The 24504-nt window shown below is 40.0% G+C and overlaps 1 protein-coding gene and 2 non-coding genes across 6 annotated transcripts in view; all 3 read right to left on the bottom strand.

Moving 5' to 3' along the window:
- Positions 1 to 2163: 2163 nt before the first annotated feature.
- CKAP5 (cytoskeleton associated protein 5) overlaps positions 2164 to 24504 on the bottom strand; it is a 97743-nt gene continuing 75402 nt past the window's right edge. For 2 of the 4 annotated variants that reach the window (XM_076001961.1, XM_076001962.1), the window contains exons 27-45: positions 24018 to 24106; positions 22035 to 22160; positions 20880 to 21029; positions 20375 to 20578; positions 20025 to 20160; positions 19354 to 19547; positions 17539 to 17711; positions 17286 to 17309; positions 16173 to 16346; positions 15828 to 15948; positions 10221 to 10400; positions 9250 to 9437; positions 8504 to 8579; positions 7246 to 7434; positions 7012 to 7149; positions 6416 to 6499; positions 6162 to 6321; positions 3036 to 3187; positions 2164 to 2883 (exon numbers count right to left, since the gene is read on the bottom strand). In XM_076001961.1, coding sequence (XP_075858076.1) covers positions 2638 to 2883; positions 3036 to 3187; positions 6162 to 6321; positions 6416 to 6499; positions 7012 to 7149; positions 7246 to 7434; positions 8504 to 8579; positions 9250 to 9437; positions 10221 to 10400; positions 15828 to 15948; positions 16173 to 16346; positions 17286 to 17309; positions 17539 to 17711; positions 19354 to 19547; positions 20025 to 20160; positions 20375 to 20578; positions 20880 to 21029; positions 22035 to 22160; positions 24018 to 24106 — 2804 coding nt within the window. In that variant the 3' untranslated portion in view covers positions 2164 to 2637. The remainder of the gene's footprint in view (positions 2884 to 3035; positions 3188 to 6161; positions 6322 to 6415; positions 6500 to 7011; positions 7150 to 7245; positions 7435 to 8503; positions 8580 to 9249; positions 9438 to 10220; positions 10401 to 15827; positions 15949 to 16172; positions 16347 to 17285; positions 17310 to 17538; positions 17712 to 19353; positions 19548 to 20024; positions 20161 to 20374; positions 20579 to 20879; positions 21030 to 22034; positions 22161 to 24017; positions 24107 to 24504) is intronic. The other 2 variants (XM_076001963.1, XM_076001964.1) reach the window with 2 other exon arrangements.
- Positions 15673 to 15780, bottom strand: LOC142870844 (small nucleolar RNA SNORD67). Its single transcript, XR_012919172.1, has one exon. It is a non-coding gene; the product is annotated as a small nucleolar RNA SNORD67 (small nucleolar RNA).
- LOC142870843 (small nucleolar RNA SNORD67) lies at positions 19744 to 19854 on the bottom strand. The gene has a single exon (XR_012919171.1). It is a non-coding gene; the product is annotated as a small nucleolar RNA SNORD67 (small nucleolar RNA).

Below are 24504 nucleotides of genomic sequence, written 5' to 3'. Positions count from 1 at the left end.
GGGTCTCGCTCAGGCTGGTTTTGAACTCCTGACCTTGAGCAATCCGCCCGCCTAGGCCTCCCAGAGTGCTAGGATTACAGGTGTGAGCCACCGCGCCCGGCCAGGCTCAATATTTAAATGCCTTCATTTGAGCATATTGTGGGATATAGTGGCTAGGAGCCCTGGCGTCAGACTTCCTGGGTTCATATTCTGGCTCCCACTTCCAAAGAAGTAACTACGGTGGGGTCACCTGGCTTCCTTGTGTCTGTTTCCTTTACTGCCATCCAGGGAGATTGGTCCCAGGACCACCCATGGATCCCAAACTTCACATATGCGCAAACTCCTTATTATAAAGTGGCATAGTATCTGTAAATAACCTATATACATCCTCCCGTATACTTTAAATCATCTCTAGATTTCTTATAACACCAAATACAATGTAAATGCTGTGTAAATAGTTATACTGTATTGTTTTTATTTGTATATTTTCATTGTTGTATTGCTATTTTTTGTTTTCTCTCCCCCTACTATTACCAAGCTATAGTTGGTTGAATCTGCAATGCAGAACCCACGGATATGAAGGGCCAAGTGTATATTAAAAGACGTGCATGACATTACTTACCTTGCAAAGTTATGAGGCTTAAGGGAGAGAACTGACATAGTGTATTTAGCACAGCATCTAGTACCCCACAAGCTTTCCATAAATCGCTGCCGCCTGCGTTCTCACTACGCCTGCTGACTGGACTGGGCATCCAGCCTGGCTGCTCAAAGTCGCTCTGCCACTGACCTCCTCCCTCCTCTGGCCCCTGCAAATAGCCTGAGTAGGGCTGTTGCTTCCTGGAATTTTCTCTCACACAGCAGTTACCAGACTGGAGCAATTTGTTTTTCCAAGAAATGATACCTCGAGGGTATATAAGTGGATTCATAATTTGGACAAATTTAAATGTTATGAGTCATAGAACTTCAAAGATGTCCTTTCATAGCACATTCTTCAAGGTTATGGTTGGCAGAGGTCACTGGTGGGGGATGAAGCAAGGCTGTGTGTTGAGAGGACGGTATTGAGATGTCTCGTGTTCTGTCCTCTCATTCTTTGGTCCTGATTGATTTGAAAACTGGATGGAAACTGGGAATTAAAAAGCTTGCGGGATCTTGGTAGCAGAGCTTTAACCAGAGCAAGGAGGAAGGGATTAAGAACTAGTAGTTAACACTCAGAACCTGCTTATTAAACAAGGGCATATATTCTCACATGACTGTTTCTCTCCAACACAGCTGTCAGTGCTGTAAACTCTGGGCACTTGGGTTTTTCAAATCAGCTGTGCTAATTCCAGCCCCAATTACAGCCACTCCTTCTAAATATGTCCTTGTACTAAAGTAATGAACTCTTCCATCATCCCTTCAGTGAAAACATACCCACTCCCATTCTCCAATGATAAGGGCGAGAGGAAAGTTTAATTTCAGAAGGTATAGGGGCCACCTGAAAATGGTGACTGGAACCAGTAGAGGATTCACTTGATGGAAAACTAATAGATGTATTTTTAATCAGTCTTTCATTTCTTGAGAAAGGTGGGCTATGAGAGAAAAGTTCCTTGAACTTTGTGACTGCCCATAAAAGTCTCCCTCTGAATCTGGAACCTTTGTCCTGAAGAGTTTTTCTGAGTGTGGAGTTCACTCCAGAGGAGAAAGCTGACTTTTTGGTCCTTCCTCAGACTGCATGTGAAGCAACTGTTAGTCTGGACCACAAGAGACTCAAGATAGCCAGGCAGGAAACTACTAAGCTCTCCTAACCTCCATTAGTCAAATGAATCCAAATCCAGTTGCAGCATGAGAACCACTGTGGCCTGGCCAATCCCTGGGTACAACCTTGCATGCATTTGAGCAGCAAAGTGGTATGATGCCTAAGAGCTCCTTGAAACCATCGCTGATGATGGGAGGGAAGTCATAACCAAGGCCTCAAAACAGGGAAGGATGAGATTTCTCTGGTCCCCTAGGAGCTGCATGTAGAACACAGGAAAGGTGAGTTCCTCCTATTCCAAAGGAGTAAAAGCTCCAAAGATGTGAGCCAAGAAAAGGTGAAGGCTCAGTAAGCAGTAATTAACTTTTAACTGCTAAATACCTGACTGCTACCACAATGGGTGACAGAGCCACCCAACACTCCCAAATATGGAGCATCTTGGGAGACAAGTATAGTTAATGCAAACTTTATTTATAAAAGACTCTTAAATTAGTTGTATCATGCCATGCATTCATACAGAATACAGTGACCCTTCAGGGCGACAGGGAGAAGAGCTCACAAACTGAAAGGAGAACTATTAAAGAGTTTCTAACAGCTAGGAAAGATTAGGACAATTTTACAAATGAGCAATTAAAAAATAAAACAAAAGAAAAAGGATCTGGAAACTAGTCTGAGCTGAGAGGAGGGCAGCTGTTTACAAGTCTGTACACTAAACTAACCCACAGACAGTCTTCTAGAGCAGTGGGACGCTGAAGGGGAGAAGCAGAGTATGTGCAAATGCTTGTGCCACACGACTCCTCCCCCAGCTCCACGGCATGATACAATACAACCAGTTTGTGTACACTAGGCCTGCCGAGGCCGCTTTAAACTATGAGGACTTCTAGTTTAGTAAACTAAAGCTGCAGGTGCCAGGGGAATGGGCAGCTTCATTTGCGACTGCTCTTTATTCTCTCCAGTCTTTTTTTCAAGTCATCAATGTTAGCTGTGGAGGAGGAGGATGTGGTCATGGTTCCTGAAGAGTGAATCTGGTTAGAATCCAGGTCTGAATGCTGGTGCTGCTCCCGTGACTCCCGGAGCTGCGAGAGTTTGCTGTGGAGCATGTCTGTGGAGGAGGCGACGGTAGGAACTGCTGGTTTGGAGAGCAACGAGGTCAATGGAGGTCGGTCATCCTGCTATTGAGAAGAGAGGAGATGCTGTCTCAGATCAGATTGAGATGCAGCTCCAGAACATACACCAAGACCGAGCCACTTCTCTGCGGGCCAGCCTGCCCCTGATCTGCTTATCACTGCCCTCCCTGACCCACACAGAAGGAAAAGAGCAGTACCTTTGCATTGTCCAGACCACATCGCTGTCGGAGGATCTTTAGCCTTTCCAGGTAGACAGATGGTCCCACCTCTTCTCCATTTGTGTTACCTATGGAGGACACTGTGCTCGTGGGAGTGGGAACACATGTGACCTCCATCTGAGGGGAGATGCCTAGAGAGAAAAATGTAGAAAGAATATTCAGATACACACAACTCCCCCTCCTACTAAACTGCCTTAGTTAATCTGCCTCCAAAGAGAACAAGGAAGAGTTTACTGGGCTTGAATATTGCCACTTGAATATTGCTTGAATATTGTACTTGAAAACTAAAAAATTCACAAGAATCCACCTGGAGCTGGTGATAAAGAGTGCTCTGAAATACACAAGATAAGCTTCATGAGAACTTCAAAATTGATACAGAAAGGGAGGATGTAAACTGGACCATCCATCTACATCCTGGGTCATGTGGGGAGTTGTGGTCCAGTAATCCCAGGGTTGACTTGGGCAATCAAAAAAAACTAAGCTACTCCTGAGGATATTGTAATTGCCCAACTAAAAAACCTGAGGACCTTGGCTGGGTGCGGTGGCTCACGCCTGTAATCCTAGCACTGTGGGAGGCCGGCGCATGGTAAGGAGTTTGAAACCAGCCTGAGCAAGAGCGAGACCCCATCTCTACTAAAAAGAGAAACAAATTAATTGGCCAACTAAAAATATATATAGAAAAAATTAGCTGGGCATGGTGGCACATGCCTGTAGTCCCAGCTACTTGGGAGGCTGAGGCAGAAGGATTGCTTGAGCCCAGGAGGCTGTTTGAGGTTGCTGTGAGCTAGGCTGACGCCAAGGCACTCACAGGCAACAGAGTGAGACTATGTCTCAAAAAAAAAAAAAAAAAAAAAAAAAAAAAATCAAAAAAACCTGAGGACCTTAAATGTTCAGGAAAGTTGGATTAAGTTTAGCCCAGGTGACATATGGGCAAGCTTTTATCCAACCTGTGAAGGAAGCAAGGAGCTTAAAGCTACAGTGTACTCATGGGGAAGAGAGGGAGAAACTGAGGTGTCCCACAGGGGGAACAGGAACCTGACTATCTGTATCCCCATCACTAAGATAAATATTCTGGCAGGAGAGGGGGAAACCAAAAACTAAACCAAAACAAACAACAAATCCATCACAGTTCCTAAATTTCTGAGAAGGAACAATCATAAAATACGGGCATTTAAAATACCTACTTTGATATCAATAAAAATGTATTAGGCTCAAAAGATAAGGTACTGGGAGAGAAAACTGCCTTATGGTAGATAGAAAAGTAAAACTGGTTACTCCAGGGAAAAAGGAAGTATGTTGAACATCACCAGAGAGGACTTTGGAAATAAGAAAAGAATGCCTATCCTGATAAAATAAAACATGGTATGTCCACTTGTCACATTCTATTTGACATTTTGCTCACCAAACATCAAGAAAAATACTCTTAAGGTCTTGCAGAAGGATAATTTAGGGTGTCAAAAAAAAAATTCAACTGTTTTAGAGAACACAGTTGAACTGAAGCTTCAGCTAACAAGACATGCTGAGAGAGAATATGACTGGTGTCTGAAAACTAGAGGGAGGTGCTTTATAGGCAAACTCTCATATGTAAGAGTAGTGAGCTTCACGGAATTCAGAAAGAACACAGGACTGGTGAGAGGAGACTTTTGCAGGTGGGTCTGTCTTTTCTTGGTTTAAGGCTCGTGACAGCTGTTTTCTATAACTGAAACCTCCTAAATCTGTCTTTTGTCTCTATATCTTGGGAGCAGTAATTCTCAAACAGTGCCTTTTTCATTGTGGGGACACTAATATTTCAGCTTAAACTTAGTTATAGCATTCATTCATATCATCGAACAAATATAGTCATGTGTTGCTTAATGACAGAGATATATTTTCAGAAATGCATCATTAGGTAATTTTGTCATGTGCAAACATAACATGGCATACTTACATAAACTTAGATGGTATAGCCTACTACACACCTAGGCTATATGGTATGGCCTATTATTCCTAGGCTACACACCTGTACAGCATGTTATTGTACTGAATACTGTAGGCAATTGTAACACAATGATAAGTATTTGTGTTTCTAAACATAGAAAAGGTACAGTAAAATACTGTATAAATGAAAAAATGGTACACCTGTATAAGGCATTTGCAATAATGGAGCTTGTAGGACTGGAAGTTGCTCTGGTGAGTCAATGAGTGAGTGGTGAGTGAATGTGAAGGCCTAGGACATTACTGTACACTACAGTAGACTTTATAAACACTGTGCACTTAAATTAAACTACACTAAATTTATATAAAAAAAATAAAGTAACTGTGCTACAACATTATGATGGCTATGATATCACTAGGAGTTAGGAATTTTTTAGTTCCATTATAATCTTATGGGACCACCATCATATATGTGATCTGTCTTTGACCAAAACATTGTTATGCAGCATATGACTAGAACTACTGAATGCCTACTATATGCTAGGCAACAAAACAGATAAAATCCTTCCTCTGTGGATTTCAAATTCTAGCAGAGACAGATGCCAAACAATTAACCTAATAAATGCTACATTATATGGTACACTAGCAGTGGTAAGTGGTGTGGTGAAGGGGTAGGTCAGAGTTTAAGCTTCTGATGATATCTGAATAAAGATCTGAAAGAGGAAAGGGAGCTAGCCAACAAGGCCATCTTAGGAAGGGCATTCCATGAGTAAGAAGCAGCCAGTGTAAGGCCCTAAGAAGGCACATGCCTAGGGTGGTCCAGAAATAGCAAGGGGGCTGGAAGGGCTGGAGTGGAGTGAAAGAAAGAAAGAAAGAAAAGTCAGGGACGGCAACAATCAAAGGCCAAGATGGAATGGTCAGTGAGGCCAGAAGAAAACCAAGATAGTGTGGAGAACTGGAAGCCAAGTGAAGAAATTGTCCTAAGGGCAGGAAACATTTACCAATGTCAAATACTGATGATAGGTTAGTGACTGAGAATTGACCACTGACTTCATTTCTGCAATGGGAAGATCAATGGTGACCATTAAGTATTGAGGTTCTTGGATATGAATTTAAACCAACCAAAACTTCAGCTTCAGGAGCTGTGAGCTATTTTGAGCTTATTCCTGGAGCTAATAAAGGAAGCTATACCTGTTGAAGTGGGAATACGGCCTTTGCCCTCCCTTTCCATCTCAATCACTCGAAGGCCCCTCTCAACATAGCTCTGGAAGAATTGTGAGGAATTTTTCAGAAATGGTTCTATATCAGCATCTGAATATTTCTTCTTATATTCATATAACTCCGCTAAGCCCTGGTGAACAAGAAAAAGTAAGAGGTGGGGATGGATGTTAGCGTCCCTTTTCCATAAACCAGATCCCCGTTCTGCTTAACCCTTTTACTCTCACCTCTTTAGTGTTCTCTTTAGAGCCAATCTTCTTAAAAATCTCAGCTAAGAAATCATTTACTTTGGCCTTGGATGACTTTTCATCCTGAAAAGTTGAAAGACAAAAGGAAGGATTGGTTAGACTTGAGTTATTAATTAGTATGTAATGGTTGGATGTGAACAGAAAATACCTCAAAATCTGGGCCTTACTGGTATGTTTCTGCAGTTAACAGAGGTACCAGCGCTGCAGGGTCTGCAGCAGAAACTAATATTCTGGGTTACTGAATGCCTGAAAAGTCTTAGCTTTTCACCTCAACTTGATGAAGAAGGAACTGGCCCATTCCTCCCCAATTAAATAGAGCTAGCTCACAGCGGATTTATCTGGTGACCAATACCTTAGGCACCTTTCTTGAGAACCAAAAAGGACATGATTATAATTAGTTTTGACCGAAAATTTTAAAGGTGGAAAATGGTTACTGAACCACAGAAAGAGACTGATTAGATTAATCCCTGAGCCTTAAACCTTCAGAAAAACAGTCTCCAGGTGACCTACACCTTAGACAAGATCACTTCCAGTACAACCTCAATTCCTTCAATCTTTCAAGGCAGGCAACTCACTAGTCGAGATGCTCCCTTTTCTGTTTCCTTATCGGACTTGCTACCAGTCTGGTCCATGCTGTGCTTCATCATCCGGCAGAGGTGGGCCTCCAGCTCTGATTCATTCTTGTTGTCAATCATTGTTAGGTGGTCTAGGATCTGAGAGACACATGTACATTCAAACAGTAGCAATACCATTGCCATGATGTTCTTTTTCTTAAGCTCCCTTAGAGACCAGTTGCTGTGCTCACTTACCTTAGGCCCTTTTAATTTGCATAAGGTATGCAGCAGAGTTTTTAAGGTCCTTATGGGAAATTCACTTTTGCATTGCTTCAGTTTCTCTTTGGGGAAGACCTTCATAAAAATGTGAATATCCAGAAGAATTCTGTCCAGGTTAATGCTGTTGATGGTATCAGGTAATAGTCGAACCATTCTCCAGAGACACTATTGAAAAAAAAAAATAAGAGTGATTGAAGAATGAGGATAATTTGTCACCATCATGTTCCCTGAGTTCTGGGCTCACTTCTAAAATATGGCCAGAGATATAGATGTGGTGCAGCATATATTTCAAGTTCAGCTGCTAAAATATGAAAGATTTAAATCATTGCAACCATGTCACTGACTGAAGTGTAACCAGTCACCCATCTAACCATCCATCTCTTCTCCTCCTTCCCATTCTCCAGAGATAGGGGCCATCATTTAATGTGAAAATGTGGAAAATCCGTCTTGGGTTTCCTTGGTAACTGAGAGTAGAGTAGTTCATATTGCTTAACCAAATCTAACCCAAGGAGACAAAATATCTTACACTACTGCAGCATAATAACAATATTATAATTATTACAGTTAGAGATATGTTCATACGGGATCTTCCAAGAAAGAGACCAAAATATTATAGGGCTATACACATCTTTATCCCAAAAAGAAATCTGTCTCATCAAACTTCTTGCCTTTTGATTTTAGAAAAATTGGTGAAATATTTACAAAGTGGCTCCTCCTTTTCACTATTTGAGGCCAAGAATTGTTTGGGCCTGAGTCTATGACCATACCACCCTGAACATATCCGTCTCATCTGATCTTAGGAACTAAGCAGGATCGGGCCTGGTTAGTTACTTGGATAGGAGATCACCTGAGAATACCAGGTGCTGTAGACTTTTACTTTATTATTATTATTGTTATATTTTTGTAGAGACAGGGTCTCACTGTGTTGCCTAGGCTGGTCTCTTGCCTCGCCTCCCAAAGTGCTGGGATTATAGGCATCAGTCACTGTACCCACCAGATATAGGCTTTTAAGAATTTAATCAGTTCTTTTTGGAGTTTAAAAAAAAAGAATTGTTTAGGCCTGAGTTTGGGATATAAATTGGAGGAAGGGAAAATTGAAGACCAGTTATATTTTTCAGGTATGAATTAGTTGATTTGAGCCTGTGTCTTTCTTAGCTGCCACTCCTTTTTCTCCACACTTTCACAAAGTAATTGCATCTTTGAAGGAAAAGAGATCAAATCATTTTAACTTCACCTTCATAACAAGCTCTGAGAATTTGGGAGAACTGGCTGTTGCTAGCAGGCTGTCCTGAAGCAAAACGAGTAGGGCGCTGAGGAAAAAACAAAAACAAAATCAAACAACAATATTAAATCTCAAACCTGCATTCCAATTAAAATCAGTAATTGAAATCAAAAGTCCATGTGTAATTATTCTGTATCCACTTCATAATTATTTTTCTTTTTATTTCAGAATATTATAGGTGTACAAACATTTTGGTTACATGTTATGACTTTGCCTCACCCAAGCCAGGATTAGAGGGGTGCCTTTCCCCCATACAATGCTCACTGCATCCATTAGTTGTGAGTTTACCCACCCCCATCCACCTGATAAATTAAGTGTTCATGGATCAGGAATTATTTTGGACTATTTGACGTTCAGTTAAGAAAACGAACATCAATTAAGCTTTTTAAGTTACCACTTGGTAAGTGGCAAAGTTTGTCATTGGTAGGTGAGAAAGCAAAAAATGTACCTGAAATATACATGAAAGATGTAATTGACAAACCTTACATTCCTATTTTAGAAAATTCCTGATATTGGCTGGCTTAGTTTAAAGTTACCAGTTTTAGCTGTTGTCTCTCGGGCTGAAATATCTTTGGTCCATGAAGAAGAAAATAATAATAAAATCAATTTATTAGGCAAACCTAAAGTTATGACTGATCTATTTCTATGTGTAGATAAAAGAGGATATCCTGCTCTACTGGCTGAGAATACAGATGTACCTTAGGATGTTGGTCTGGTCTGATTTCTCCAGAACCTTTACCACCAAGAGGTTCACAGAGCGGATAACCTGCTGTCCTTCTTCTAGATCTTCAATCCGAGAATCCAGCATTAAGGTTATAAGGCCATGCATTAGGTCTTTCAGTACGCCAGTGGAGGCCTCTCGGGCCAGGCTCTCTATCTGAAACAGCTACGCAGACATAATTGTTAGGGAGGTGTAAAACTCAACACAGAGAGCAAAGGATAAATGTGGATGACATACTCTGGTAAACATTCAATTATACTGTATTTTAAAAAATTCAGAGCATTAAGAAAAAAATTAAAATCACCATACTCCCCTATGCCTCTAATAGGCAAAATTAATTGGTGGGTTTCCTTCCAATTATAAAAGTATTTTTTTTACATGTGAAACTTATTGTTATGTAAAATTGGTAATTTCTGACTAATTGGTGCCATAATGCCATCTTTTTCTCCCCAATTTAAAAAAGCATATTGAAATGAAAGCTAATGAGAAGGTCTTTATTATCCTTATAATCTGCTCTAAAGGTAAATCATCTGCAAAATTTTTTCCCTTTTATTTTTAGTTGACATGTAATAATTGTGCATATTTATGGGATAGTGATATTTTAACACATATGTAATGATCATATCAGAGCAATTAGCATTTTTAATGTAAGCACACTAATCTGTGAAAAGCCAGGTAGGGCCTACCATGCCTGATGAAGAAACTTACAGGAAGCAGAATTCTAAGTGATCTGTAAGCATTCTACTTTATATCCTAACAATACCAATAAAGTAAGCCACAGTATAGCCCAACATTCAGTGGAAATAGTTAGTAGCTTGCTATACAATGCATGTAAAATTCTACCAAGTGACATAGGACTCACTGCAGCATCTGCATTGACTCTGGCTTTAGAACCCCAGTGGGATGACAGATTGATGAGAAGTTCAAGTTCTACAGAGGTGCCCTTACCGAAATCATGTTGCCAATGATACAGCTATACAACTTGATGATCTCATCCTTCTCCAATTTCTCATCTGCCATGTGTGTGTTGTAGATGAGTCTTAGCTGCATAAATGTGGCTATCAGAAATTGATCAATATGGCCAGACATGGCTTCGGCTTTGTCTTCTTGTCTCAGGACTTCATCAATCTGATAACAAAAATTCCAAGATATATTTTCCAAGCTTGATACTTCTTTTTGTTTTTGAGACAGGGTCAGGCTCTAGCTCAGGCTAAAGTGCAGTGGTATCATCATAGCTCAGTACAACCTCAAATTCCTGGGCTCAAGCTATCTTCTTGCTTCAGCCACCTGAGTAATTGGGACTATAGGCACATGCCACCACACCTGGCTAATTTTTCTAATTTTGGTAGAGACGGGGTCTACTATGTTGCTCAGGCTATTCTCAAATTCCTGGGCTCAGTGATCCTGCTGCCTTGGCCTCTCAAAGTGCTGGGATTATAGGCATAAGCCATCACGCCTGGCCCTAAGCTTCATACTTCTAAGTAGCAGGAAGACACTACAGGAATTCTCTAAGAATATTAGCAAAGCACTTCTAATATCTTACCTTGAAAAAACTGAGTTAATTTTCATATATTAATAAATAACTAGTCCTTGGGGATTCAATCATTCAATAAATATTTACTAAGCAAGATACTGTTAGGTGAATTAAGTCACAGATCCTGCTCTAAGAGGTTCACTGTCTAGTTAAGGGACTAATAATCCCTATGTTTAAATGTTTAATTTATTAAAAAGAATGCTTTTTAGACTCCGTAGACAGGGCTTATTAAGATCTCCATTTACAAGATGAGAAAAGTGAGGCTCAGAAAAATCATACTACTTAGTCCAAATTCAAAACTCAGGTTTCCCACATATTGCTCCAGTGTTAGGCATTATGCTCACATCCAATCTATTAGCAAGTTCTGTGGACCCTACTTCCAAAAGATACCCTGCAACCATGCCCTTTTCTTCCTTTCTACCATTCTCATCCTAGTGGCACATGATAATATTAATAATATTATCTTTCATATGAATTTTCACCATAGTTTCCTAATAGGTCTCCTGGAATCCACTCTTGCCTTGCCAATATTCTAGTCTCTATAGTGGTCAGAGTAACTTTTTCTGCAATTAAAAAAAGTGCAGGCCAGGTGTGGTGGCTCATGCCTGTAATCCTAGCACTCTGGGAGGCCGAGGCGGGTGGATTGCTCAAGGTCAGAAGTTCGAAACCAGCCTGAGTGAGACTCCCGTCTCTACTATAAATAGAAAGAAATTAATTGGCCAGCTAATATATATAGAAAAAAATCAGCCAGGCATGGTGGCGCATGCCTGTAGTCCCAGCTACTCGGGAGGCTGAGGCAGGAGGATTGCTTGAGCCCAGGAGTTTGAAGGTTGCTGTGAGCTAGACTGACGCCACACAGCACTCACTCTAGCCTGGGCAACAAAGCGAGACTCTGTCTCAAAAAAAAAAAAAAAATGCAAACATTATAGAAAGTTGCAAGTAAAGGAACTTTATCCTGCATCATCTGAGAGTGCACTGTCAATCTGATGCTCCACGAAACTGATACTTTAGTGTATATTTCTTAACAATAGGAACATTCTCCTTCATGATTATAACTATCAAATTGAAACTTCCATTGATGTTATCACCATCTAACTCTCAAACCCCATTCAATTTTCTCCAATGACCTTGATTAGGTACCTTTTTTTTTTTTTTTTGAGAGTCTCACTTTGTTGCCCAGGCTAGAGTGAGTGCCGTGGCACCAGCCTAGCTCACAGCAACCTCAATCTCCTGGGCTCAAGTAATCCTCCTGCCTCAGCCTCCCAAGTAGCTGGGACTACAGGCATGCGCCACCATGCCCGGCTAATTTTTTCTCTATATATATTAGTTGGCCAATTAGTTTCTTTCTATTTACAGTAGAGATGGGGTCTTGCTCTTGCTCAGGCTGGTTTTGAACTCCTGACCTCGAGCAATCTGCCTGCCTCGGCCTTTCAGAGTGCTAGGATTACAGGTGTGAGCCACCGCGCCCGGCCTTGATTTATGTTATAGCAAAAGGCCAGTCTAGGACCGGGCGGGTGTAGTGGCTCACATCTGTAATCCTAGCACTTTGGGAGGCTGAGGCAGGCGGATCGCTTGAGGTCAGGAGTTTAAAACCGGTCTAGAATCACGCACTGAATTTAGTTATCACATCTCTTAGTCTCTCTTCAGTCTACAACAGTTCTTTAGTCTTTCCTCAACTTTCCTGACCTTGACACTTTGATTAGATTCAAGTTATACAACATTAGAAATATTAATTAGCAAAGTGATGTTGAACTCTTACTGGATCCTATTAGGCAGCTTGTAATGTCATTTTGTTGCATTATTGATGCTTACTTGGACCAACTGATTAAGGTGGTGTCTGCCAAGCTTCTATACTATCCAGTTATTCTTGGTAATTGGTATTTTTTTGTATATTTTTCCTTTGGATTTTGTGGGCAGGTACTATAAAACTATGTATATATCCCATTTCTCTTCAAATTTCAATTAATTAGTATACAGATTTGTGGTTTCCCAGTTTATTAAATTTTGTTAAGTCAATAAATTTATTGAGTTTTATTCAGTTTATTGGGTTATAGCTTTTATTACTACCATTATTTATTTAGATGCTCAAATTGTTCCCTGTTTAAATACAGAGAGTCTGTTCCAGTTGGTCTCTGTGTCCTTCTGAAATGTCTCTATCATTCTTTGAGCTTATCTTTGCTGTCTGGCACAGTAAGACGCCTTAGGATAATCTTGTATTAATAATTTCCCCAATTCAACCCGGAATCAGGCACTTCTCTAAGGAGCCCACATTCCTTTTTGTGGAAAACGGTATTTAGAAGACAAGACCTGGGTGTGCTTGTTGTCGCTGGGGTATTGCTGTTCTCAGTTCCTCTCAGTGAAAAGAGCTAGGGAACAAATGTACAGTCATGTACCCTTAATGACATTTTTGTCAAAAATGGACCATATAGATGATAGTAGTCCCATAAGATTATAATATGTATTTTTACCGTACCTTTTCTGTGATATACAAATACTTACCAAAGTATTATAATTGCCCATGGTATTCAGTACTGTAACATGCTGTACAAGTTTGTAGCCTAGAAGCAATAGGCTATACCACATAGCCTAGGTATGTAGTAGGCTATGCCATCTAAGTTTGTGTAAGTATAGTCTATGATGTTCCCACAATGACAAAAGTGCCTAATGATGCATTTCTCAGGAATGTATCCCCATTGTTAAGTGACATATGATTATATATTACATACCTATATATGTATATTATATATAACATTTATCCCACTTGTGTGTACATACACATATTTACATTAATGATTATTTCTACATCTATATATGAAAACCTGAGTTCATATTGTTGCATCTAATTCTGGTCTAATATCACAGTTCATTCTATCTTGCTCTCCCCTTCTATGTTTGTAACTCCTTTCTCTAACAGGGAGAGACTTTGCTCCCATTTTCCTTATATTTATTTATTGACCAATCCCTTTGTATGTAACCAATCTTCCATCTCTGCCACCAGCCATTCCCCATGCAGATGCTCACTTTTCTTGCTGGGGGCCCTAGATTCCCCCCCATTCTGAGCCACACTGCATGCACTGCTCCCCACCCCCAACACATGTGGGCATTCTCCTCACCCTGCCCGGAGTCCTACTACTATGACAGGCTGGCTCCCAAATAGATATACTCTTCATCCTGCTTGCTTCTGACTCCCTGAACTCTGTGTTGCCCTCCTATATGGACACTTTCCTCACAGTGCTTGGGCTCTGAGCCCCTATTAGGCCACTATGACGCCCCACTCCCATGCTGTTGCCACAACTATGGATCCCTACCTTGCTCTGCCCCACCTAATAGCTTTAGAACTGGACTGTTACAGAAGGGAAGCAGAAAATTTTGGGTTTTTTTTTTTTTTTTTGAGACAGAGTCTCGCTTTGTTGCCCAGGCTAGATTGAGTGCCTTGGCATCAGCCTAGCTCACAGCAACCTCAAACTCTTGGGCTCAAGCAATCCTGCTGCCTCAGCCTCCCGGGTAGCTGAGACTACCGGCATGCGCCACCATGCCTGGCTAATTTTTTCTATATATATTAGTTGGCCAGTTAATTTCTTTCTATTTATAGTAGAGACAGGGTCTCGCTCTTGCTCAGGCTGGGTTCGAACTCCTGACCTCAAGCAATCGGCCCGCCTCAGCCTCCCAGAGTGCTAGGATTACAGGCGTGAGCCACCGTGCCCAGCCTGGGATTTTTTTGTTTTTGAGACAGGGACTCACTCTGTTGCCAAGGCTAGAGTGTCATGGTGTCAGCCTCCTCACAGCAACCTCAAACTCCTAGGGTCAAGAGATCCTTCTGCCTCAGCTTCCCTGAGTAGCTGGGACTGACACCTGGCTCATTTTTTTATTTTTAGTAGAGACAGGGTCTCACTCTTGCTCAGGCTGGTCTCGAACTCCTGACCTCAGGCAATCTTCCTGCCTTGGCCTTCTAGAGTGCTAGGATTACAGGCATGAGCCACCATGCCCGGCCAAAGGGAAGCAGAGGAAGAAGAAAATTATTATTTTTTTTAAAACATGGAACTTTGTTTAAAATTTTCTAATGATCTCCCATTACACTTAAAATCCAAACAACTTACCCTGTCACTTTCAAAGCCCTGCATGATCTGATCACTGTCTGACACTCAAACCTCATTCTGTACCATTCTTCCCTTTTAATGTCATTCTCGAGGCACATGGACCTTCTACTGTTTCCTAGAACATGGCAGACTCATTGCTACCCTAGGCCTTTGTGTACTAGCTGTTTCCTCTGCTTGGAATATTCTTACCACTGATTTGCACATCAGACTTTTCCTGGTCACTCAATCTAAGTCACTACTCAGTCCCTCTCTCCTGTCCATTACCCCATTTGAGTTCTATTTTCACAGTAGTTACTGTTATCTGATATTTTCTTTGTTTTTCTTTTCTTTTTTGGAGAAAGTCTTGCTCTGTCACCTGGGCCAGAGTGCAGTGGCATCATCATAGCTCACTGTAACCTCAAACTCCTGGGCTCAAGCAATCTTTCTGCCTTAGCTTCCCGAGCAGTTGAGACAACAGGTGTACATCACCAGGGCCGGCTAATTTTTTCTCTTTTTAGTAGAAACAAGGGCTCATTCTTGTTTAGGTTAGTCTAGAACTCTTGACCTCAAGCAATCTTCCTGCCTAAGCCTCCCAGAGTGCTAGGATTACAGGTGTAAGCCACTGTGCCCAGTCTATTTTCTTTACTTATTTGTTTCTGTCCACTAAAATCTAAGTACATTCCATGAGAGTTGGTCCCTACTTGCTACTGCTGTTATTTCTAGCCTCTGGTGAATGAATACAATTACAAAAATGCAAGGCTCTTTTAAAGCTATGTCCTCTGAGGCAAGTGATGACTGAGTGGCCTCTGTGCACTTTTTTCCTTAGGGCAGTACTGAACATTGCTTGCATCCTCTAATCCTATGACTCCACACCAGTGTGCAGCCCACTACTTTTATACCTTTACATTCACCAATGGGATCCCTACCATGGGAGCACCCCCATACCTGGGTCAGAGCTTGGATACTTGTGTTGATGTCACCACTGGCTACTTGGGAGATAATGAAATTGATTGTGGATGCTGTATTACTGTGCATGTCATCGAAGTGTGGAGAAACAGCCCGGATCCTAGACAGCAGAGCAAAGGGAAAACTTCAATCTCTATTATAAGACATCCCAGTAAGCTGGAGTTATGCAATTCTCCACTAGATACAGGTCTTAGGAAAAAACTGCTATCACTCAGTAATCGGTTCTAAAATGTTTTAACTGCACACTATATAGAAGGCTCATTTTACTTATGCATGCTGATGATCATGAATTGCTTATATTTAAACGAAAGAGGTTTAACTTACTTGGGTTCAGGAATAAGGACCGGTTCAAAAATGTCATCCAGTTTGTGCTGGACAAGTTCTGGCATCTCACATCGCACTGTACCATTGTCGTTCTCAATCTCATCTAGATCCAGCTGGAATTCTCGGCGGACCATCTGGGCTGCTTCAGGATGCCCACTCATGCTTCGGGCTTGGCTAAGGGAAGCAAAAGGACGCTCCTGAACTAAAAGACATTTCTTACTCAAAGGGCAAGAGTAGCACTGCATTGCCAGTTGTCCCAAAGCTTCAGGACAGATGTTCAACTTCTGGTTTCAGCCCCCCTGAATGATTTAAGTCCTTGAGTCTAAGCAAGCGCCTTAAATGGGCGACAACTGATTTATTCTAAGAGAGCAGAAAACTCTAACTTGTAACTTTAACTTACATTACCTGCCAAGTTATAAGTATTCTTTTTAGTTAGTTCACTAATGCTAATATACTTCGTACTTCTATTCCAGATGGGGCAGAGAATAATTAATGAAGCATACTTATATTAACTCAAAGCTCATTACTTAGGGGCAAATATATAAGAAAAATCTAGACTGGCTGTTTCTTTTCCACTAAATTAACCAGTTTAAGTTTTCCTAATCATAAGCATCATTCCATGCAGTATTCAGTATATTTTATACTTGGAGGGACAGTCAGTTACCCCTTTTTAGGAATATTCACTCCTGACAGGCCATTCTTCACATACAATATATAGAGACTCAAAGTTCCCAAATTCAAACTGGTTAAAATTATACTTATGACACAACCCAAAATAGAGCTGTTTTGCTTAGGAAGCAGCATTTTGAGTTCCTAAGCCAATTCTGGGTTGCATGCATTTTATTTAGCCTTACCTCAAGAATAGGAAACTAAGCACAACCTAGTATAACACAAGGAAGAAGGTGAATCAATATTTTAGCCACATGACATTGAGTTGTCATTTATGCTAGCCACTGAACTTTCATGAAAGGCCTGATTCATGGGATACATATAGACACCCTCTACGCTGGTTATAAACTCTAAGCCAGTCGCCCTCCAGAGGGGATGAATCCAAGTCAGAAGTTAGAAAGATATAAGAGCCCTGCTAACAAGAAATTAGCAGGCAGTACTTACATCCTATAAGTGCGATACATAATTCTGTCCACGGAAAAGCAGTGAAAGAAGGCACAAGACCATTTAGAAGTGGTTTTGAGACAAAGACAATGAAGACTGAGGATTAAACATTTGGTTACAAGACATTTACCCAGACACTTTGTCATGCATGATAATGGCTGCAAGAACTCAAGATTATGTTACGGGACAAGCTCTGAGCACACAAGGCAAAGTCCATAGAGATGCTTTCAGACAATTATCTCTATCTACATACTTGAGTTTGGAAGACATGTCTTCAGCTGGTCCCTTGCGTAGCATGTTGGCATTAGAGCTTATGCTCTGTGTGCGCTGAGGTTTCTCTTCCACCTGTTTTATTGGTGCAGCAGATGGCCTCTTTGCTGACCGCTTAATCCTCTCCTCAAGCATGCTCATGTCCTTTTCAGAAAGCTGTAAAAAGAAGTCAAATTTAATTTATTAGCACATCAATCTACTAAAATACGAGGAGAATTTATTTTTAGGGACAGGATCTTGCTCTGTTGTCTGGGCTGGAGTGTAGTGGTATAATCATAGCTCACTGCAGCCTCCAACTGCAGCCTCCAACTCCTGGCTTCAATTAATTCTCCTGCCTCAGTCTTCTGAGTAGCTAGAACCACATGTGCATGCCACTACACCTGGCTAATTAAGAAGATTTTTTCTTTTGTAGAGATAGGGTTTCATTATGTTGCCCAGGCTGGTCTCAAACTCCTGGCCTCAAGGGATCCTCCCACCTTGGCCTCCCAAAGTGCTAGGATTATAGGCATGAGCCACCTCGCACAGCCTATGAGAATTTAAAAACCTAATTTGAGGCCGGGCACGGTGGTTCACACCTGTAATCCTAGCACTCTGGGAGGTCGAGGAGGGCAGATTGCCCAAGGTCAGGAGTTTGAAACCAGCTCTGAGCAAGAATGAGACCTCGTTTCTACTATAAATAGAAAGAAATTAACTGGCCAACTAATATATATAGAAAAAATTAGCCAGGCATGGTGGCGCATCCCTGTAGTCCCAGCTACCCAGGAGGCTGAGGCAGCAGGATTGCTTGAGCCCAGGAGTTTGAGGTTGCTGTGAGCTAGGCTGATGCCAAGGCATTCACTCTAGCCTGGGCAACAAAGTGAGACTCTCTGTCTCAAAAAAAAAAAAACCAAAACCCTAATTTGAGGACTCAAGAATTAGTATGTAGTTTTACATTGAAGCACATAACACCTACTATTTAGGATAAGTTTCCTTTCAAATCATTACATTTTTAAAGCAATTACTGTTAACACCTGCTTAGCTACTATAGTAAGAGAACATATGAAAGAAGGAAAGGATAGAAAAGCAAAGGCAATTAATAACAACAAACAAAAAATTCAAAAATTAAATGGAGCTTCCCTGTTTTTGTTTAGTCACCACTAACTAGCTTTGTGACTATGGGCAAGAAATTTCACTTTTGGTCATCTGTAAAATTCTCATCTGTTTTATGTCCTTCACTGGATGGGCAGTAGTGAGGATTTATTAGATAATATAAATGAAAATAGTTAAGCACAGTGTAAATATATGGTGATGCTACAAGATAGCTGGAGTGAAGAACTGAGGTCCAGCCACAATAGTGACTGGCTAAAGGAAACAAGGAGTCAGAGGCAGAAACTGGTACGCCTAGAAAACTGGCTCATGGTTGTAACTTGAGACTCTTTTGATCTGACAGATATCAGTATCCACAATACACACAAATGAGTACTTATTAACTAAAAACTAAATGCATTAAAAATTACAGAGCAGATTGTTAGAATTTAAACTTCAAACTAGCTCAGATTTCTTGATTTGAAAATAGCTCTCATTTCTAAAGCAAACTGCTATGAATAGAATGCTCAGAAAAGAAAACTTGATTTCTAATAAAACACAGCCTAATCAGAGATGCCTTAAGTGTCTATCTGGATTCTAGGACACTGATAGGTTGAGTTTACTAAAAAGTGGTAAAAACTTAGCTACAGTTGAGATGACAGGAAACCTGACATCTAAGATCTTGTGATTCTCTTCACAATATGCTGATGATGGTTAGAGAAAAGTCACTCACATTTCCAATCAGTTTGAACACCTGATCCCCATGCACATTGTACACCGTTACAATGGTGTTGAGTGCAGCATTTCGTACAGCGTTGTCACGGTCTCCTATGTGAATAGCTATTTCCTTTAAGGCTTTTCCTGGGGTTGGCTGGCAAACATTCATGCCATAGGACTCAACCAGACATCCCAGCTCTTCCAGGCACTCTGATGGGGAAAAAGGCTAGATTAATAATACAACACACATTTGGAATAGAGACTTATCCTTACTAGATAAACTTCCCTTAGTATACATGAAGGACTTAAATATTATTCTGGCTCTGCTTAGAATTTTTTGTTGTTTCTGCCTTTTACCAATGAAACAATGGTATTTTAGCAAGTGTTCCTGAAAGGAAGAGATGCCTGTGAGTCAGATGGCCCCTGTGCACTTGATTTTGTCACCAGGGTGGTACTGAGTGGTGCCTGTATCACCTGATACCATGGCTCCACCAGTGTGCAACTCATCACTCTCACAGTTTGAATAAGAAGGTTGGAATCACCTAGATAGACACTGAAGATATTCCCTTGTTCATCTATAAACTACTTTTTTCTAAGGGTCACTGTTGCAGAGACTCAATTTAAATTGCTTCTCATACCTTGATATCTAGAAAAAGAAGAAAAAAAAAAAAGAAAAAAAAGCTTCACCTGCTCTTTGCTTAGAGTTTTTGGATTTGGTTCCTTCCATGATGAAGGGGAACATCTTGCTGGCTGGGTAGACAAGGCACATCCGGTTCAGGATGGCACGAACGTCTTTACGAATGACATCTTTTGGTTCTCCAACCTAGTCAATGGGAAAGTAATGATTAAGTGAGGCATTTTCTGAGTAGCAATGTTTCTCCCTATGTATGACAACATCTTAAAAAAATAATTACATAGGGATGAGTGGTGGAAGGTATCAACATATAATCAATGAATAAGGGAGAGGGAATAAAAGAATAGGAGCCGAGGTCAGCTGGGAATTTGAGCAGACTCCCACAGGGAGAACACCACATTACCTTGAGGATGAGATAGGGGATGAAGGAAGATGCTTCATTCTCAGTAAGATGATACTCTTCCTCACTTAGTAGGGTGAAGAGCAATTTTAAGTATTCTAGTGCTTTCATTAGGACGCTTGTATTGGTGTCAAAAAACCTCAGGGTAAGCCACTTTAAGATAAGATCCAGGCAACCAATGACACCTTCTTTTTCACTCTCCAGGTGCTTAAAATAAAACAAAACAAAACTCCCACAAATAAGACTGTATAAAAACTTAAGTTCTACTAGGCAAGTACCTCTTAAAATTTTACTAGAGCCCAAAAGGAAAATGATAGATTTTTAATGCTTTGAATTAAGACCAAATATATACAGTCATTTATTCTGTCAAATAATAAGACAGCTCTAAAAACAGAGAATATGGTGTATTTCACTTCCTTTTCAAGTCATGCAAACTTCTGATTATTTCACAGGGCTCAGTATTTTCACATGCCTGAGATGCATGCATATTTATCTACTGCAGACTTACATCAACCATGACAGCCAGGGCTTTGTTATGATGCTGAAAGTCTGAGTGAAACATCTCATCTTGTAACCATTTAGCCACACAGCTAGACATCTGAGTCTTTAGTTGCTCAATGTATTCATCCCGTGGGGTAGTAAAATTCCACTTTAGCACCTGACAAAAAGCAAAAACAACAGTGAAAAGGATTCTAATCAGCTGAGACCAGGTCAGAAGACAGAGCCACAGAACAGATATCTGAGTATGTTCCAGAGAAGATGAAGAAAACTGAAAATAAATTATTATTATTATTTTTATTTCAGCATATTATGGGGGTACAAATGTTAAAGGTTATGTATATTGCCCATGCCCCCCACCTCCCTGAAGTCAGATTATTTTTTTTTAATTTAAATTAAAAAAGAATTTTTGAGGCAGAGTCTTGCTCTGTTGCCCTGGCTAGAGTGCAGTGGCATCATCATAGCTCACTGCAACCTCAAATTCCTGGGCTCAAGTGATCCTCCTGCCCAAGCCTCCCGAGTAGCTGGGACTATAGGCATGAACCACTGCACCTGGCTAAATTTTTTCTATTTTCAGTAGAGACCGGGTCTTGCTCTTGCTCAGGCTGGTCTCAAACTCCTGACCTCAAGTGATCATCCTGCCTTAGCCTCACAGAGTGTTAGGATTACAGGTGTGAGCCACCTCGCCTAGCCTGAGGAAAAAAAGTTTTTTAAGCACCTAATAAAATCAAAATATAAGAGAAATGATTGAACTAGCCATCTCTACAATTACCAAATCTGCCTTTTAAGATCTTATAAAGGATTAATGAAGCAGTTTATATGTCCAGTTGATTAAAAAATAATGAATACTTTCCATTGATTTTAAAAATTAAAAAAACCCAAGAAACTACTACATCATTTCTATTTAGAGGAAAAATAGGTAATAGCTCCATTATATAGTTTCTTTTGTAGAAATTAATGCTCCTAGAAAGCAGTCTAAGAGAACAAATAGGATTCAGTTAATTACTAGATATTTCACAATGACATGAATTTCAGACAGCAAAACTATTCATTAAGAAAATAAAAATATGGAATTTACTTTGGGAAGAAAAAATAAAAAAAAAAAAAAAAGAAAATAAAAATAAACAAGCAAAAATACTCCTGCAGATTCTTATCCCTTCCTTACCTTCAATCCTTTTTCATCCTTCATTCTTTGCTCCTTCCCATTTGGAACAACAATAAAAATAGGCCCAGATTTGTCTTCATCCTCCTTTAAGCTGGTTTTGCTTGGTACCTTTTTCCCTTGTGCACTCTACAACAAGGTTCAGGGAATATTGATTAGTTAGGCCACTTCTGCTTGAGAATATGATGTTGCTGCCCAGTAAAAGGGTACTACGGAAACCACAAACATCTCATTACATTATATTTCACATGAAAGAAACAGATGAAGCATAGAATATGGTATATGTCTTTGTATAGGTTCTCTTAGAAATTTACCTAAGAATGTTCTTAAGTAACTTTTGGTTAGTTCTTAGACTGGCATGTTGTATAGTTGGAAAAGCTGCTATTACCAGTCATTAGTCTGGGTCACAGACTTTTGTTTAATGAATAGTTCTTTTCTTTCTTGAAATCTTTAACACTATTTATAGCTTTCCATATTAATGACATGTCAAATGGCATTTACATATTTCACATCACTTAGTTTGAAAGCTTTTCTGTTTTTCTCCATATTTAAATGTTATCTCTATCAAAGCAGTATTATTGGAGACCCTTTGAACCTGTGTCTAGAATAGGCATACTCAAACTACGGCCCGTGGGCCACATGTGGGTGTTTATGCCCGTTTTATTTATTTATTTATTTATTTTTGTTGTTGTTTTTGTTTTGGTTTGGTTTTTTTTGAGACTGAGTCTCGCTTTGTTACACAGGCTAGAGTGAGTGCCATGGCGTCAGCCTAGCTCACGGCAACCTCAAACTCCTGGGCTTAAGCGATCCTCCTGCCTCAGCCTCCCGAGTAGCTGGGACTACAGGTATGCACCACCATGCCTGGCTAATTTTTTCCTATATATATTAGTTGGCCAATTAATTTCTTTCTATTTGTAGTAGAGACGGGGTCTTGCTCTTGCTCAGGCTAGTTTCGAACTCCTGACCTTGAGCAATCTGCCCGCCTTGGCCTCCCAGAGTGCTAGGATGACAGGCGTGAGCCACCGTGCCCAGCCCGTTTGTTTTTTTACTTTGAAATAAGATATGTGTAGTGTGCATAGGAATTTGTTCATAGTTTTTTTTTTTTTTTAAATGATAGTCCAGCCCTCCAATGGACAGTGAACTGGCTCCCTGTTTAAAAAGTCTTAGGACCCCTGGTCTAGAGTAAGTTGTAAGAAATACTTTAAATACTTAAGTTACTACAGTAGTTTTTTAAAATAATCCAAGATTTAGAATCTTTTTATAAGATGTAAATAGTCAACTATCATGAATATGTCTGAGGTAAAATTCAAATTTCATTATTGGAATCATTATTATTACAAATGTAGCAAGAGTTCACTATTTTTAGTTAGCCAGAATTTCTTTCTAGAAGTCATTCAGACAAAACAAATATGAGATCATTTAAGTGAAACTGCTTTATAAAATACAAGTGACTGGAAAAAATTTATGACATTAAGAACAGAGTCAAAAAATCCTTCAAAGCACTTGTGATCAAACTACTAAAATAAGAACTTGTTACATTGGGGATGAGGACAGGGAAAAGGATAAGAACAACTTCACTGGATAGAAGATAATTGTCCATTGATTTTTTAAAATTTTTCATTATTTTTTTTAAGACAAGGTCTCACTCTGTTGCCCAGGTAGTGCCCAATCGTAACTCACTGCAGCCTTGAACTCCTGGGCTTGGGGGATCCTCTTGCCTAAGCCTCGTGAGTACCTAGCACTATAGGTACGTACCACCATCCCTGGCTAATTTTTAACATTTTTTTGTAGAGATGGGGGTCTCATTATGTTCCCCAGAGTTTGGGGCTTTATTAAAAAAGAGCTACAGAAACTAAAATAAATAATAACTAGATAACATCAAGAGTAATGATATTCTTTCATATATAATATCTTTCCTAATAGAATTACTCAGTGTATGAAATACTCTTAAATGCAAATCTGTACCTAAGTATGCAGTTAACATACCTTTGCTTTAGAGGAAACTCCAGGAGCTTTGGCCTTTTTCGGATCAGGCCTGGGTTCTGCATTGCTGGAAACAGAATCTTCAGCAGGTGCTTTGAGGAAAAAAAGCATGTACTATAAACTCTAATATCATTTTACTCTGGACAAGTTAAATACATAATGATGACATGAAAGCCTATAGTCTTAAATTTATCAATTTATAAAGTGTTTTCAGTTAGACTTTCCTTTTTTCTCCCAAATTCCCGTCTAAGCATAACCCTAAGAAATTAATTCAGAAAATCTATTAATACATCTCTTTTACCAACATGTAAACTGCAATTTAAGTAGCAGTTAAGAAAAAAAAACACCTTTTGGTTAGATTGATACTGAATATCAAAGATGACAGTCCTTACCCTTAAGAAAATATCTACTACATAGCAAGATTCCAATAAAAGTTTTGTTTTTTTTTTGTTTTCTTGGTTTTTTTTTTTTTTTTTTTTTTTTTGAGACA

The sequence above is a fragment of the Microcebus murinus genome, chromosome 4 (assembly GCF_040939455.1).
Source record: "Microcebus murinus isolate Inina chromosome 4, M.murinus_Inina_mat1.0, whole genome shotgun sequence".
Taxonomy (NCBI): Eukaryota; Metazoa; Chordata; class Mammalia; order Primates; family Cheirogaleidae; genus Microcebus; species Microcebus murinus.
The sequence above is the reverse complement of the archived record's forward strand: the minus strand, read 5'-3'. Positions and strand labels throughout refer to the sequence as shown.